Source organism: Oncorhynchus kisutch, linkage group LG15 (genome assembly GCF_002021735.2).
Source record: "Oncorhynchus kisutch isolate 150728-3 linkage group LG15, Okis_V2, whole genome shotgun sequence".
NCBI lineage: Eukaryota > Metazoa > Chordata > Actinopteri > Salmoniformes > Salmonidae > Oncorhynchus > Oncorhynchus kisutch.
The window spans coordinates 4,234,540-4,250,013 of record NC_034188.2 but is presented as its reverse complement, the minus strand read 5'-3'; the positions used below and the strand labels follow the sequence as shown (position 1 = coordinate 4,250,013).

General features: G+C 46.6%; 1 protein-coding gene across 6 annotated transcripts in view; it reads left to right on the top strand.

The window, feature by feature from the left end:
* The window catches only part of LOC109885524 (PDZ and LIM domain protein 7), a 123,787-nt gene that overhangs the window by 96,844 nt on the left and 11,469 nt on the right, over positions 1-15,474 (top strand). For all 6 annotated transcript variants that reach the window (XR_004202971.1, XR_004202970.1, XR_004202969.1 and 3 more), the window contains exons 6-9: positions 4,768-4,826; positions 5,086-5,323; positions 7,552-7,732; positions 10,033-10,153. Coding sequence is in view for 3 of the 6 variants with exons in the window: in XM_031789491.1 (XP_031645351.1) it covers positions 4,768-4,826; positions 5,086-5,323; positions 7,552-7,732; positions 10,033-10,153 (599 nt within the window). In the remaining 3 variants the exon portion in view is untranslated. The remainder of the gene's footprint in view (positions 1-4,767; positions 4,827-5,085; positions 5,324-7,551; positions 7,733-10,032; positions 10,154-15,474) is intronic.

Sequence of the window (15,474 nt, the reverse complement as noted above, 5' to 3'; positions counted from 1 at the left end):
ATACTACCATGTGACTACTTTCACATACTGTACATCTTCCACTCCTCTGTAAAACATCTACACTATACTACCATGTGACTACTTTCACATACTGTACATCTTCCACTCCTCTGTAAAACATCTACACTATACTACCATGTGACTACTTTCACATACTGTACATCTTCCACTGCTCTGTAAAACATCTACACTATACTACCATGTGACTACTTTCACATACTGTACATCTTCCACTCCTCTGTAAAACATCTACACTATACTACCATGTGACTACTTTCACATACTGTACATCTTCCACTCCTCTGTAAAACATCTACACTATACTACCATGTGACTACTTTCACATACTGTACATCTTCCACTCCTCTGTAAAACATCTACACTATACTACCATGTGACTACTTTCACATACTGTACATCTTCCACTCCTCTGTAAAACATCTACACTATACTACCATGTGACTACTTTCACATACTGTACATCTTCCACTCCTCTGTAAAACATCTACACTATACTACCATGTGACTACTTTCACATACTGTACATCTTCCACTGCTCTGTAAAACATCTACACTATACTACCATGTGACTACTTTCACATACTGTACATCTTCCACTGCTCTGTAAAACATCTACACTATACTACCATGTGACTACTTTCACATACTGTACATCTTCCACTCCTCTGTAAAACATCTACACTATACTACCATGTGACTACTTTCACATACTGTACATCTTCCACTCCTCTGTAAAACATCTACACTATACTACCATGTGACTACTTTCACATACTGTACATCTTCCACTCCTCTGTAAAACATCTACACTATACTACCATGTGACTACTTTCACATACTGTACATCTTCCACTCCTCTGTAAAACATCTACACTATACTACCATGTGACTACTTTCACATACTGTACATCTTCCACTCCTCTGTAAAACATCTACACTATACTACCATGTGACTACTTTCACATACTGTACATCTTCCACTCCTCTGTAAAACATCTACACTATACTACCATGTGACTACTTTCACATACTGTACATCTTCCACTCCTCTGTAAAACATCTACACTATACTACCATGTGACTACTTTCACATACTGTACATCTTCCACTCCTCTGTAAAACATCTACACTATACTACCATGTGACTACTTTCACATACTGTACATCTTCCACTCCTCTGTAAAACATCTACACTATACTACCATGTGACTACTTTCACATACTGTACATCTTCCACTCCTCTGTAAAACATCTACACTATACTACCATGTGACTACTTTCACATACTGTACATCTTCCACTCCTCTGTAAAACATCTACACTATACTACCATGTGACTACTTTCACATACTGTACATCTTCCACTCCTCTGTAAAACATCTACACTATACTACCATGTGACTACTTTCACATACTGTACATCTTCCACTGCTCTGTAAAACATCTACACTATACTACCATGTGACTACTTTCACATACTGTACATCTTCCACTGCTCTGTAAAACATCTACACTATACTACCATGTGACTACTTTCACATACTGTACATCTTCCACTCCTCTGTAAAACATCTACACTATACTACCATGTGACTACTTTCACATACTGTACATCTTCCACTCCTCTGTAAAACATCTACACTATACTACCATGTGACTACTTTCACATACTGTACATCTTCCACTCCTCTGTAAAACATCTACACTATACTACCATGTGACTACTTTCACATACTGTACATCTTCCACTCCTCTGTAAAACATCTACACTATACTACCATGTGACTACTTTCACATACTGTACATCTTCCACTCCTCTGTAAAACATCTTTGTTCTCTCAGCTGTTAGATGTTGGTAGATGTCGTAATGAGATTGTAATTGTTTCCAGAGATGGCCGTAAGACACATGTTACTGAGACAGATGCTACTAACGCTACAGATGGTGTAGCCAAACTTGATTCAGCCGTGTGACGATTTCTGTCGGAGTGGATGGTTGGTTGGGGGATTACAACTTAGTCCAGGGTTCCTGTGTGGCGCAGAGGTCTAAGGCACTGCATCTCAGGGCTAGAGGCGTCACTATAGACCCTGGTTCGATTCCAGGCTGTATCACAACCGGCCATGATTGGGAGTTCCGTAGTGCAGTGCACAATTTGCCCAGCGTCACCCGGGTTCGAGTTTGGCCCGGAGTTAAAAATAACAAATTGTCATTTACATTCATTCCGTACCGTAATTACATCGAGACACGATCGCGTCTCTTTCAAGTGGGAATACTTGGGGACAGATTACCTAAATTAAATACAGTTGAAGTTGGAAGTTTACATACACCTCAGCCAAATACATTTAAACTCAGTTCTTCACAATTCCTGACATTTAATCCTAGTAAGTTGGGTGAATGTTGGCCCATTCCTCCTGACAGAGCTGGTGTAACTGAGTCAGGTTTGTAGGCCTCCTTGCTCGCACACGCTTTTTCAGTTCTGCCCTCAAATGTTCTATAGGATTGAGATCGGGGCGTTGTCGGCATCCCCCTTTTTCCTCCAAACATAACGATGGTCATTATGACCAAACAGTTCTATTAATGTTTCATCAGACCAGAGGACATTTCTCCAAAAAGTACGATCGTTGTCCCCATGTGCAGTTGCAAACCGTATTCTGGCTTTTCTATGGTGGTTTTGGAGCAGTGGCTTCTTCCTTGCTGAGCGGTCTGTCAGGTTATGTTGATATAGGACTCGTTTTACTGTGGATATAGATACTTTTGTTTCTGTTTCCTCCAGCGTCTTCACAAGGTCCTTTGCTGTTGTTCTGGGATTTATTTGCGCTTTTCGCCTCAAAGTACGTTCATCTCTAGGAGACAGAACGTGTCTCCTTCCTGAGCGGTATGATGGCCGCGTGGTCCCATGGTGTTTATACTTGCATATAAACTTCTAAAGCCATGACATCATTTTCTGGAATTTTCCAAGCTGTTTCAAGGAACAGTCACCTTAGTGTATATAAACTTCTGACCCACTGGAATTGTGATACAGTGAATTATAAGTGAAATAATCTGTCTGTAAACAATTGTTGGTAAAATGACTTGTGTCATGCACAAAGTAGATGTACTAACCTTGCCAAAACTATAGTTTGTTAACTAGAAATGAGTGGAGTGGTTGAAAAACACAGTCTGCTTAAACGGATAACACATCAATTATTGTTTGGGAAAAGTATGTGACTAATGGGCTAATGACTTCTCCAAAAGCTAATTGGAGTCAGGAGTCAGTTAACCTGGAGTCCAATCAAAGAGATGAGATTGGAGATGTTGGTTAGAGCTGCCTTGCCCTATATAAACACAATAAGCATTGCCTGATGTGAACCAGGCCTCGAACTAAAGAGATCGCAGTAGACCCAAGATTAAGAATTGTTGACTTGCATAAAGCTGGAAAGGGTTCCAAATGTACAACAGGAAAATGAATTCCCAAGTTCATCAAGACGTTTTGCAGGAGAATGTTAGGCTATCTGTCTGCCAATTGAAGCTCAACAGAAGTTGGGTGATGCAACAGGACAATGACCCAAAACACAGAAGTAAATCAACAACAGAACGCCTTCAACAGAAGAAATTACGCCTTCTGGAGTGGCCCAGTCAGAGTCCTGACCTTCTGGAGTGGCCCAGTCAGAGTCCTGACCTTCTGGAGTGGCCAAGTCAGAGTCCTGACCTTCTGGAGTGGCCCAGTCAGAGTCCTGACCTTCTGGAGTGGCCCAGTCAGAGTCCTGACCTTCTGGAGTGGCCAAGTCAGAGTCCTGACCTTCTGGAGTGGCCAAGTCAGAGTCCTGACCTTCTGGAGTGGCCCAGTCAGAGTCCTGACCTTCTGGAGTGGCCCAGTCAGAGTCCTGACCTTCTGGAGTGGCCCAGTCAGAGTCCTGACCTTCTGGAGTGGCCCAGTCAGAGTCCTGACCTTCTGGAGTGGCCCAGTCAGTCCTGACCTTCTGGAGTGGCCCAGTCAGAGTCCTGACCTTCTGGAGTGGCCAAATCAGAGGCCTGACCTTCTGGAGTGGCCCAGTAGGACTCCTGACCTCAACCTGATTGAGATGCTGTGGCATGACCTCAAGAGTGGTTCACACCAGACATCCCAAGAATATTGTTGAACTGAAACAGTTTTGTAAAGAGGAATGGTCCAAAATTACTCCTGGCCGTTGTGCAGATCTGATCCACAACTATAGAAAACGTTTAGTTGAGGTTATTACTGCCAAAGGAGGGTCAACCAGTTATTAAATCCAAGGGTGCACATACTTTTCCCACCCTGCACTGTGAATGTTTACACGGTGTGTTCAATAAAGACATGAAAACATATAATTGTTTGTGTGTTATTAGTTTAAACAGTCTGTGTTTGTCTGTTGTTGTGACTTAGATGAAGATCAGATCAAATTTTATGACCAATTTATGCAGAAATCCAGGTATTTCCAAAGGATTCACATACTTTTCCTTGCCCATATACAAACCTCAGTCAGTGTGCTGTTTGGAGGAGCACAACTATACCGCATAACAATTCCCAGTCCACTTTCTGTAAGTGGTGGTATAGTCACAGAGAGAGATAAGGGAGCAATCCTCGCAATGATTTGACCATTATGCTCCTTCCATTTCAAAATGAACACAGAACTCCCTCAATGATAATGATGATGATGTCAGCCACTTCTGCCACTCTACCTCTTCTGAGTCACCATGGTAACCCTCAAGCACATGGTCTTTAAGGGAGTGTGTTTTTCTCTTCTCCCCAGCGTCAAGGCCTCTCTGTCACCTGCTAAGGCCCAGACCCAGACGGCAGACAAACCTGACGGTGAGTCTCTGCAGGTCAGAGTTCAAATGACAGGTTCTGGTAATTAATAACATAAATCCAAGCCTTTTATTTATTCGTTAGTTGCATTATAACATGTTTTATAAGCTTTGACATATCTATTATAGCACATATTATAAGCATAGTAATACATTGTAACACGTGCTATAAGCATTTATACATTCCCATGGTTCCTTATAAGACACTATAGGAGTCTCCCTGTTGAATGCGTTGCATTAAAGCATTGCTCTGGGTTCTCCAGCCTCTAAGACTTCAGCTACAGTCACGGCTGGTCCTCTGGTACGTCCTCCGTGGGTGACCGACCCAGGGTTCGCTGACCGTTACGCCCCAGACAAGACCAGTACGGTTCTGACCCAGCACAGGCAGCCGGCCCAGCCAACGCCCATGCAGAACCGCTCCTCTATCCTACAGGCGGCTCAGCAGGCACCGGAGGACAGCGGAAGGACCCCTCTCTGTGGAGCCTGCAACAAGATCATTAGGTGGGAACCCTAGGACTGTACTGCCCCCTGTCTGTTAGATTAATAACTACAAGGCCTTTATTTACTACGGCCCCCTGTCTGTTAGATTAATAACCACAAGGCCTTTAATTACTACTGCCCCCTGTCTGTTAGATTAATAACTACAAGGCCTTTAATTACTACTGCCCCCTGTTAATAACTACAAGGCCTTTATTTACTACTGCCCCTTGTTAATAACTACAAGGCCTTTAATTACTACTGCCCCCTGTTAATAACTACAAGGCCTTTAATTACTACTGCCCCCTGTCTGTTAGATTAATAACTACAAGGCCTTTATTTACTACTGCCCCCTGTTAATAACTACAAGGCATTTCATTACTACTGCCCCTTGTCTGTTATATCTATGAACACCAGAGCCAGCCAAGCCTGAAATATCACACAATTCTTAACATATTGCTTTTTTTTTAAACCAAAACTCTGAATAAAAAAGTATCTCCATATCGGGTCAATACAACAACTGCTGTTCTTTATATCAGTCCTAAATGAGTAGTGTGCTGTAGAGTGGATAACTGCTGTTCTTTATATCAGTCCTAAATGAGTAGTGTGCTATAGAGTGGATAACTGCTGTTCTTTATATCAGTCCTAAATGAGTAGTGTGCTGTAGAGTGGATAACTGCTGTTCTTTATATCAGTCCTAAATGAGTAGTGTGCTATAGAGTGGATAACTGCTGTTCTTTATATCAGTCCTAAATGAGTAGTGTGCTATAGAGTGGATAACTGCTGTTCTTTATATCAGTCCTAAATGAGTAGTGTGCTATAGAGTGGATAACTGCTGTTCTTTATATCAGTCCTAAATGAGTAGTGTGCTATAGAGTGGATAACTGCTGTTCTTTATATCAGTCCTAAATGAGTAGTGTGCTATAGAGTGGATAACTGCTGTTCTTTATATCAGTCCTAAATGAGTAGTGTGCTATAGAGTGGATAACTGCTGTTCTTTATATCAGTCCTAAATGAGTAGTGTGCTATAGAGTGGATAACTGCTGTTCTTTATATCAGTCCTAAATGAGTAGTGTACTGTAGAGTGGATAACTGCTGTTCTTTATATCAGTCCTAAATGAGTAGTGTGCTATAGAGTGGATAACTGCTGTTCTTTATATCAGTCCTAAATGAGTAGTGTGCTATAGAGTGGACAACTGCTGTTCTTTATATCAGTCCTAAATGAGTAGTGTGCTGTAGAGTGGATAACTGCTGTTCTTTATATCAGTCCTAAATGAGTAGTGTACTGTAGAGTGGATAACTGCTGTTCTTTATATCAGTCCTAAATGAGTAGTGTACTGTAGAGTGGATAACTGCTGTTCTTTATATCAGTCCTAAATGAGTAGTGTGCTATAGAGTGGATAACTGCTGTTCTTTATATCAGTCCTAAATGAGTAGTGTGCTATAGAGTGGATAACTGCTGTTCTTTATATCAGTCCTAAATGAGTAGTGTGCTATAGAGTGGATAACTGCTGTTCTTTATATCAGTCCTAAATGAGTAGTGTGCTATAGAGTGGATAACTGCTGTTCTTTATATCAGTCCTAAATGAGTAGTGTACTGTAGAGTGGATAAACTCCATCGACTATCATCTCATAATAGACTGGATTTATTTCATTGAACTGCTGACCATGTTACCTGACCAGGGAATACTCTTTATATAACCTCATCATTATTCTTTGGAAAAGAACTGTTCTCTGTTGAACTGGAACGATCTGACACCGTTAGATTAATAGCCACCTGACAGTTAAGTGGATACATACCGTGAGTCGTGTCAGTGACGATAGGATCACTATTTTCCATTTAAAAGAGGGCTGTGTCTTAACAGACACAGTAGAAACCTCTGTTACTCCCAGCTGGGCTTAACTAGCTGGTGTGTGTGTGTGTGTGCGTCTCTCTGTGTGTGTCTCTCTCTCTCTCTGTGTTTCTCTCTCTATCTGTATGTGTCTCCCTCTGTGTGTGTGTGTGTGTGTGTCTCTGTGTGTGTGTGTGTGTCTCTCTGTGTGTGTGTGTGTGTCTCTGTGTGTGTGTGTGTGTGTGTGTGTGTGTGTGTGTGTCTCTGTGTGTGTGTGTGTGTGTGTGTGTGTGTGTCTCTCTCTCTGTGTGTGTGTGTGTGTGTCTCTCTCTCTGTGTGTGTGTGTGTGTCTCTCTCTCTGTGTGTGTGTGTGTCTCTCTCTCTCTCTGTGTGTGTGTGTGTGTGTGTGTGTGTGTCTAGGGGCCGGTACCTGGTGGCTCTGGGTCAGTCCTGGCACCCAGAAGAGTTCCAGTGTTCTCAGTGTAAGGTGATGTTGGATGAGGGAGGATTCTTTGAGGAGAAAGGCTCAATCTTCTGCTCCAAGTGTTATGATAACCGCTACGCTCCCAACTGTGCCAAATGCAAGAAGACGATCGTAGGGGTAAGATCTGTCTTTCTACCATCATCCATAATAATACTGTTTTATATTTTTTGTTCAATATTTATTTCAAATAAAATACCATTTTATTTGTCACATACGCCGAATACAACAATGAAGGTGTAGAACCTTTACAGTGAAATGCTGAATACAACAGGTGTAGTAGACCTTACAGTGACATGCTGAATACAACAGGTGTAGTAGACCTTACAGTGAAATGCTGAATACAACAGGTGTAGTAGACCTTACAGTGAAATGCTGAATACAACAGGTGTAGTAGACCTCACAGTGAAATGCTGAATACAACAGGTGTAGTAGACCTTACAGTGAAATGCTGAATACAACAGGTGTAGTAGACCTCACAGTGAAATGCTGAATACAACAGGTGTAGTAGACCTCACAGTGAAATGCTGAATACAACAGGTGTAGTAGACCTTACAGTGAAATGCTGAATACAACAGGTGTAGTAGACCTCACAGTGAAATGCTGAATACAACAGGTGTAGTAGACCTTACAGTGAAATGCTGAATACAACAGGTGTAGTAGACCTCACAGTGAAATGCTGAATACAACAGGTGTAGTAGACCTTACAGTGAAATGCTGAATACAACAGGTGTAGTAGACCTCACAGTGAAATGCTGAATACAACAGGTGTAGTAGACCTCACAGTGAAATGCTGAATACAACAGGTGTAGTAGACCTTACAGTGAAATGCTGAATACAACAGGTGTAGTAGACCTCACAGTGAAATGCTGAATACAACAGGTGTAGTAGACCTCACAGTGAAATGCTGAATACAACAGGTGTAGTAGACCTCACAGTGAAATGCTGAATACAACAGGTGTAGTAGACCTCACAGTGAAATGATGAATACAACAGGTGTAGTAGACCTCACAGTGAAATGCTGAATACAACAGGTGTAGTAGACCTCACAGTGAAATGCTGAATACAACAGGTGTAGTAGACCTCACAGTGAAATGCTGAATACAACAGGTGTAGTAGACCTTACAGTGAAATGCTGAATACAACAGGTGTAGTAGACCTTACAGTGAAATGCTGACTTACAAACCCTTAACCAACAGTGCGGTTTTAAGAAAAATAAGAGTTAAGAAAATATTTACAAAATAAACTAAAGTACCAACAAAAGTCACACAAAATAACAATAACGAGGCGGGTACCGGTACAGAGTAGGGGGTACGGGTACAGAGTAGGGGGTACGGGTACAGAGTAGGGGGTACGGGTACAGAGTAGGGGGTACGGGTACAGAGTAGGGGGTACGGGTACAGAGTAGGGGGGTACGGGTACAGAGTAGGGGGTACGGTAGAGTAGGGGGTACGGGTACAGAGTAGGGGGTACGGGTACAGAGTAGGGGGTACGGGTACAGAGTAGGGGGTACGGGTACAGAGTAGGGGTACGGGTACAGAGTAGGGGGTACCGGTACAGAGTCAATATGCTGGTTAGTCAAGGTAATTGAGGTAATATGTACATGTAGCTAAAGTGACTATGCATAGGTAATAAACAGAGAGTAGCAGCAGTGTACAAACAAATGGGGGGGGGGGGGGTCAGTTTAAATAGTCTGGTGGGCATTTTGATTAACTGTCTTGGGGGTAGAAGATGTTAAGGAGCCTTTTGGACCTAGACTTGGTGCTACGGTACCGGTTGACATAGAGAGAACAGTCTATGACTAGGATGGCTGGAGTCTGACAATTTTTATAGCCTTCCTTTGATGGCAGGAAGCTTGGCCCCAGTGATGTACTACTAGGACCCATGCCAAATCTTTTCAGTCTCCTGAGGGAGAATAGGCAATGTCGAATAATTTTGCACGCCCAAATGTTCAGTTTTTGATTTGTTAAAAAAGTTTGAAATATCCAATAAATGTCGTTCCACTTCATTATTGTGTCCCACTTGTTGTTGATTCTTCACAAAAAAATACAGTTTTATATCTTTATGTTTGAAGCCTGAAATGTGGCAAAAGGTCGCAAAGTTCAAGGGGGCCGAATACTTTCGCAAGGCACTGTATATGAAAACTCTCCTGGTAAATAGTGTGGTCTACTCTACCTCAGGCAAGCAAGTTCTGTCTTGCCGATGCACCGATAACCCAGCCAACTAGGCAAGTCAATTAAGAACAAATTCTTATTTACAAATAATGGCAACAGCCAAGAGTCTTCCTGTGGGGACGGGGGATAAAACAAATAGGACAAACACACCAAGACGAGAGGAATATGGACCACAAGCTAGTTTAGCAGGACAGAATGTACCTGTAAGCTGAGGCCTGACCCCCTTTCCTTCCTTCCTCTGTTTAGGATATCATGCACGCTCTGAAGATGACCTACCATGTCCAGTGTTTCATGTGTGCTGCCTGTAAGAGCCCCATCAGAAACCAGGCCTTCTATATGGAGGAGGGAGAACCTTACTGTGAGAGAGGTGAGGCTTAGAGAGATGTGTGCTGCGTGTAAGAGCCCCATCAGAAACCAGGCCTTCTATATGGAGGAGGGAGAACCTTACTGTGAGAGAGGTGAGGCTTAGAGAGATGTGTGCTGCGTGTAAGAGCCCCATCAGAAACCAGGCCTTTTATATGGAGGAGGGAGAACCTTACTGTGAGAGAGGTGAGGCTTAGAGAGATGTGTGCTGCGTGTAAGAGCCCCATCAGAAACCAGGCCTTCTATATGGAGGAGGGAGAACCTTACTGTGAGAGAGGTGAGGCTTAGAGAGATGTGTGCTGCGTGTAAGAGCCCCATCAGAAACCAGGCCTTTTATATGGAGGAGGGAGAACCTTACTGTGAGAGAGGTGAGGCTCTAACTTTTCAATCAAAACAGAGGGAACATTGTTTGAGGTTAGAGAAGTATTGAGTTAAACTACATGTACTACACATTCACAGCCTTTGGTGTGGACAGGTTGTCTCAGTGCTTTCTCTCGCTCCATCTACTGCTTCTATAAATGATGACTTCATATGGGAGCATCTACTTAGCTGACGTTTGTTATGTGTTTGTCTATTAGTTTATAAACTCAGCAAAAAACAGAAACATCCCTTTTTTCAGGACCCTGTCTTAAAAATCCAAATATCTTCACAGATCTTCATTGTAAAGGGTTTTAACACTGTTTCCCATGCTTGTTCAATGACCCATAAACAATTAATGAATATGAACCTGTGGAACAGCTTACAGACGGTAGGCAATTAAGGTCACAGTTATGAAACTTAGGACCTGAAAGAGGCCTTTCTACTGACAAACACCAAAAGAAAGATGCCCAAGGTCCCTGCTCATCTGCGTGAACGTGCCTTAGGCATGCTGCAAGGAGGCATGAGGACTGCAGATGTGGCCAGGATAATAAATTGCAATGTCCATACTGTGAGACGCCTCAGACAGCGCTACAGGGAGACAGGACGGACAGCTGATCGTCCTCGCAGTGGCAGACCACATGTAAAAACACCCGCACAGGATCGGTACATCCGAACATCACACCTGCGGGACAGGTACAAGATGGCAACAACTGCCTGAGTTACACCAGGAACGCACAATCCCTCCAACAGTGCTCAGACTGTCCACCCCAGGCTGAGAGAGGCTGGATTGAGGGCTTGAAGGCCTGTTGTAAGGCAGTTCCTCGCCAGACAGGACTGGCAAAAAGTGCTCTTTACTGACGAATCACGGTTTTGTTTCACCAGGGGTGATGGTCGGATTCATGTTTAACGTCAAAGGAATGAGTGTTACACTGAGGCCTGTACTCTGGAGCGGGATCGATTTGGAGGTGGAGGGTCCGTCATGGTCTGGGGCGGTGTGTCACAGCATCATCGAACTGAGCTTGTTGTCATTGCAGGCAATCTCAACGCTGTGCATAACAGGGAAGACATCCTCCTCCCTCATGTGGTACCCTTCCTGCAGGCTCATCCTGACACGACCCTCCAGCATGACAATGCCACCAGCCATACTGCTCGTTCTGTTTATGTCTCAGTTGTTGTATCTTGTTATGATCATACAAATATTTACACATGTTAAATTTGCTAAATATAAACGCAGTTGACAGTGAGAGGTTTCTTTTTTTTGTTGCTGAGTTTATAAATGGAGCTTCTGCTTTCTCTATTGTGCTGCTGTGATTGGTTTCATGGGTCATAATACATCTCTCGACACAGACACGCTGTTTCTCTCTCTCACACACTCACACGGCTCACGAGTGGGTTGCTTTGTTATCAGAGGGACTCAGAATAATGCCTTCAGCGTTGATAAACATTTTGCAGCCTCAGCACCTCTCTGGGATTGTCCTGCTGTCTCTCTCACACACACACACACACACACACATACACTCACACTCGCTCTGAGTACTGTCTCTAAAGCCTGCCACTTTCTTCAAGTCCCTGAGATGGGGAAAAGAAAATGGGGACAATCCATTTAAATATGTGGAGCGATCTGTCCTCCTCCTCCTCTCTCTCATCCCTTCATCACTGATGTCATCCCTTCCCTACATGCTGGGACATCACTGATCTCATCCCTTCCCTACATGCTGGGACATCACTGATCTCATCCCTTCCCTACATGCTGGGACATCACTGATCTCATCCCTTCCCTACACGTTGGGACATCACTGATCTCATCCCTTCCCTACATGCTGGGACATCACTGATCTCATCCCTTCCCTACATGCTGGGACATCACTGATCTCATCCCTTCCCTACACGCTGGGACATCACTGATCTCATCCCTTCCCTACACGCTGGGACATCACTGATCTCATCCCTTCCCTGATCTCATCCCTTCCCTACACGCAGAGACATCACTGATCTCATCCCTTCCCTACACGTTGGGACATCACTGATCTCATCCCTTCCCTACACGCTGGGACATCACTGATCTCATCCCTTCCCTACACGCTGGGACATCACTGATCTCATCCCTTCCCTACATGCTGGGACATCACTGATCTCATCCCTTCCCTACATGCTGGGACATCACTGATCTCATAGCCTAGTGGTTAGAGGAAGGAGGGAGGGAGGCAGGTAGCCTAGTGGTTAGAGGAGGGAGGGAGGAAGGCAGGTAGCCTAGTGGTTAGAGGAGGGAGGGAGGCAGGTAGCCTCGTGGTTAGAGGAGGGAGGGAGGGAGGCAGGTAGCCTAGTGGTTAGAGGAGGGAGGGAGGCAGGTAGCCTAGTGGTTAGAGGAGGGAGGCAGGTAGCCTAGTGGTTAGAGGAGGGAGGGAGGCAGGTAGCCTAGTGGTTAGAGGAGGGAGGCAGGTAGCCTAGTGGTTAGAGGGAGGGAGGGAGGGAGGCAGGTAGCCTAGTGGTTAGAGGAGGGAGGGAGGCAGGTAGCCTAGTGGTTAGAGGGAGGCAGGTAGCCTTAGAGAGGGAGGGAGGCAGGTAGCCTATGGTTAGAGGAGGGAGGGAGGCCTAGGTGGTAGAGGAGGGAGGGAGGCAGGAGCCTATGGTTAGAGGAGGGAGGAGGAGGCAGGTTAGCCTAGTGGTTAGAGGAGGGAGGGAGGCAGTAGCCTAGTGGTTAGAGGAGGGAGGGAGGCAGGTAGCCTAGTGGTTAGAGGAGGGAGGGAGGGGCAGGTACCTAGTGGTAGAGGAGGGAGGGAGGGAGGCAGGTAGCCTAGTGGTTAGAGGAGGGAGGGGAGGAGGCAGGTAGCCTAGTGGTTAGAGGAGGGAGGGAGGGAGGCAGGTAGCCTAGTGGTTAGAGGAGGGAGGAGGGAGGCAGGTAGCCTAGTGGTTAGAGGAGGAGGGAGGGAGGCAGGTAGCCTAGTGGTTAGAGGAGGGAGGGAGGCAGGTAGCCTAGTGGTTAGAGGAGGGAGGGAGGCAGGTAAGCTAGTGGTTAGAGGGGGGAGGGAGGCAGGTAGCCTAGTGGTTAGAGGAGGGAGGGAGGCAGGTAGCCTAGTGGTTAGAGGAGGGAGGGAGGCAGGTAGCCTAGTGGTTAGAGGAGGGAGGGAGGCAGGTAGCCTAGTGGTTAGAGGAGGGAGGGAGGAGGCAGGTAGCCTAGTGGTTAGAGGAGGGAGGGAGGGAGGCAGGTAGCCTAGTGGTTAGAGGAGGGAGGGAGGGAGGCAGGTAGCCTAGTGGTTAGAGGAGGGAGGGAGGGAGGCAGGTAGCCTAGTGGTTAGAGGAGGGAGGGAGGCAGGTAGCCTAGTGGTTAGAGGAGGGAGGGAGGCAGGTAGCCTAGTGGTTAGAGGAGGGAGGCAGGGAGGCAGGTAGCCTAGTGGTTAGAGGAGGGAGGGAGGGAGGTAGCCTAGTGGTTAGAGGAGGGAGGGAGGCAGGTAGCCTAGTGGTTAGAGGAGGGAGGGAGGCAGGTAGCCTAGTGGTTAGAGGAGGGAGGGAGGCAGGTAGCCTAGTGGTTAGAGGGGGGAGGGAGGCAGGTAGCCTAGTGGTTAGAGGAGAGAGGGAGGGAGGTAGCCTAGTGGTTAGAGGAGGGAGGGAGGCAGGTAGCCTAGTGGTTAGAGGAGGGAGGGAGGCAGGTAGCCTAGTGGTTAGAGGAGGGAGGGAGGCAGGTAGCCTAGTGGTTAGAGGAGGGAGGGAGGCAGGTATCCTAGTGGTTAGAGGAGGGAGGGAGGCAGGTAGCCTAGTGGTTAGAGGAGGGAGGGAGGGAGGGAGGCAGGTAGCCTAGTGGTTAGAGGAGGGAGGGAGGCAGGTAGCCTAGTGGTTAGAGGAGGGAGGGAGGCAGGTAGCCTAGTGGTTAGAGGAGGGAGGGAGGCAGGCAGGTAGCCTAGTGGTTAGAGGAGGAAGGGAGGCAGGTGGCCTAGTGGTTAGAGGAGGGAGGCAGGTAGCCTAGTGGTTAGAGGAGGGAGGCAGGTAGCCTAGTGGTTAGAGGAGGGAGGGAGGCAGGTAGCCTAGTGGTTAGAGGAGGGAGGGAGGGAGGCAGGTAGCCTAGTGGTTAGAGGAGGGAGGGAGGCAGGTAGCCTAGTGGTTAGAGGAGGGAGGGAGGCAGGTAGCCTAGTGGTTAGAGGAGGGAGGGAGGCAGGCAGGTAGCCTAGTGGTTAGAGGAGGGAGGGAGGCAGGTGGCCTAGTGGTTAGAGGAGGGAGGGAGGCAGGTAGCCTAGTGGTTAGAGGAGGGAGGGAGGCAGGTAGCCTAGTGGTTAGAGGAGGGAGGCAGGTAGCCTAGTGGTTAGAGGAGGGAGGGAGGGAGGTAGCCTAGTGGTTAGAGGAGGGAGGGAGGCAGGTAGCCTAGTGGTTAGAGGAGGGAGGGAGGGAGGTAGCCTAGTGGTTAGAGGAGGGAGGGAGGCAGGTAGCCTAGTGGTTAGAGGAGGGAGGGAGGCAGGTAGCCTAGTGGTTAGAGGAGGGAGGAGGCAGGTAGCCTAGTGGTTAGAGGAGGGAGGGAGGCAGGTAGCCTAGTGGTTAGAGGAGGGAGGGAGGCAGGTAGCCTAGTGGTTAGAGGAGGGAGGGAGGGAGGCAGGTAGCCTAGTGGTTAGAGGAGGGAGGGAGGGAGGCAGGTAGCCTAGTGGTTAGAGGAGGGAGGGAGGGAGGCAGGTAGCCTAGTGGTTAGAGGAGGGAGGGAGGGAGGCAGGTAGCCTAGTGGTTAGAGGAGGGAGGGAGGGAGGGAGGCAGGTAGCCTAGTGGTTAGAGGAGGGAGGGAGGGAGGGAGGCAGGTAGCCTAGTGGTTAGAGGAGGGAGGGAGGGAGGGAGGCAGGTAGCCTAGTGGTTAGAGGAGGGAGGGAGGGAGGGAGGCAGGTAGCCTAGTGGTTAGAGGAGGGAGGGAGGGAGGGAGGGAGGGAGGCAGGTAGCCTAGTGGTTAGAGGAGGGAGGGAGGCAGGTAGCCTAGTAGTTAGAGGAGGGAGG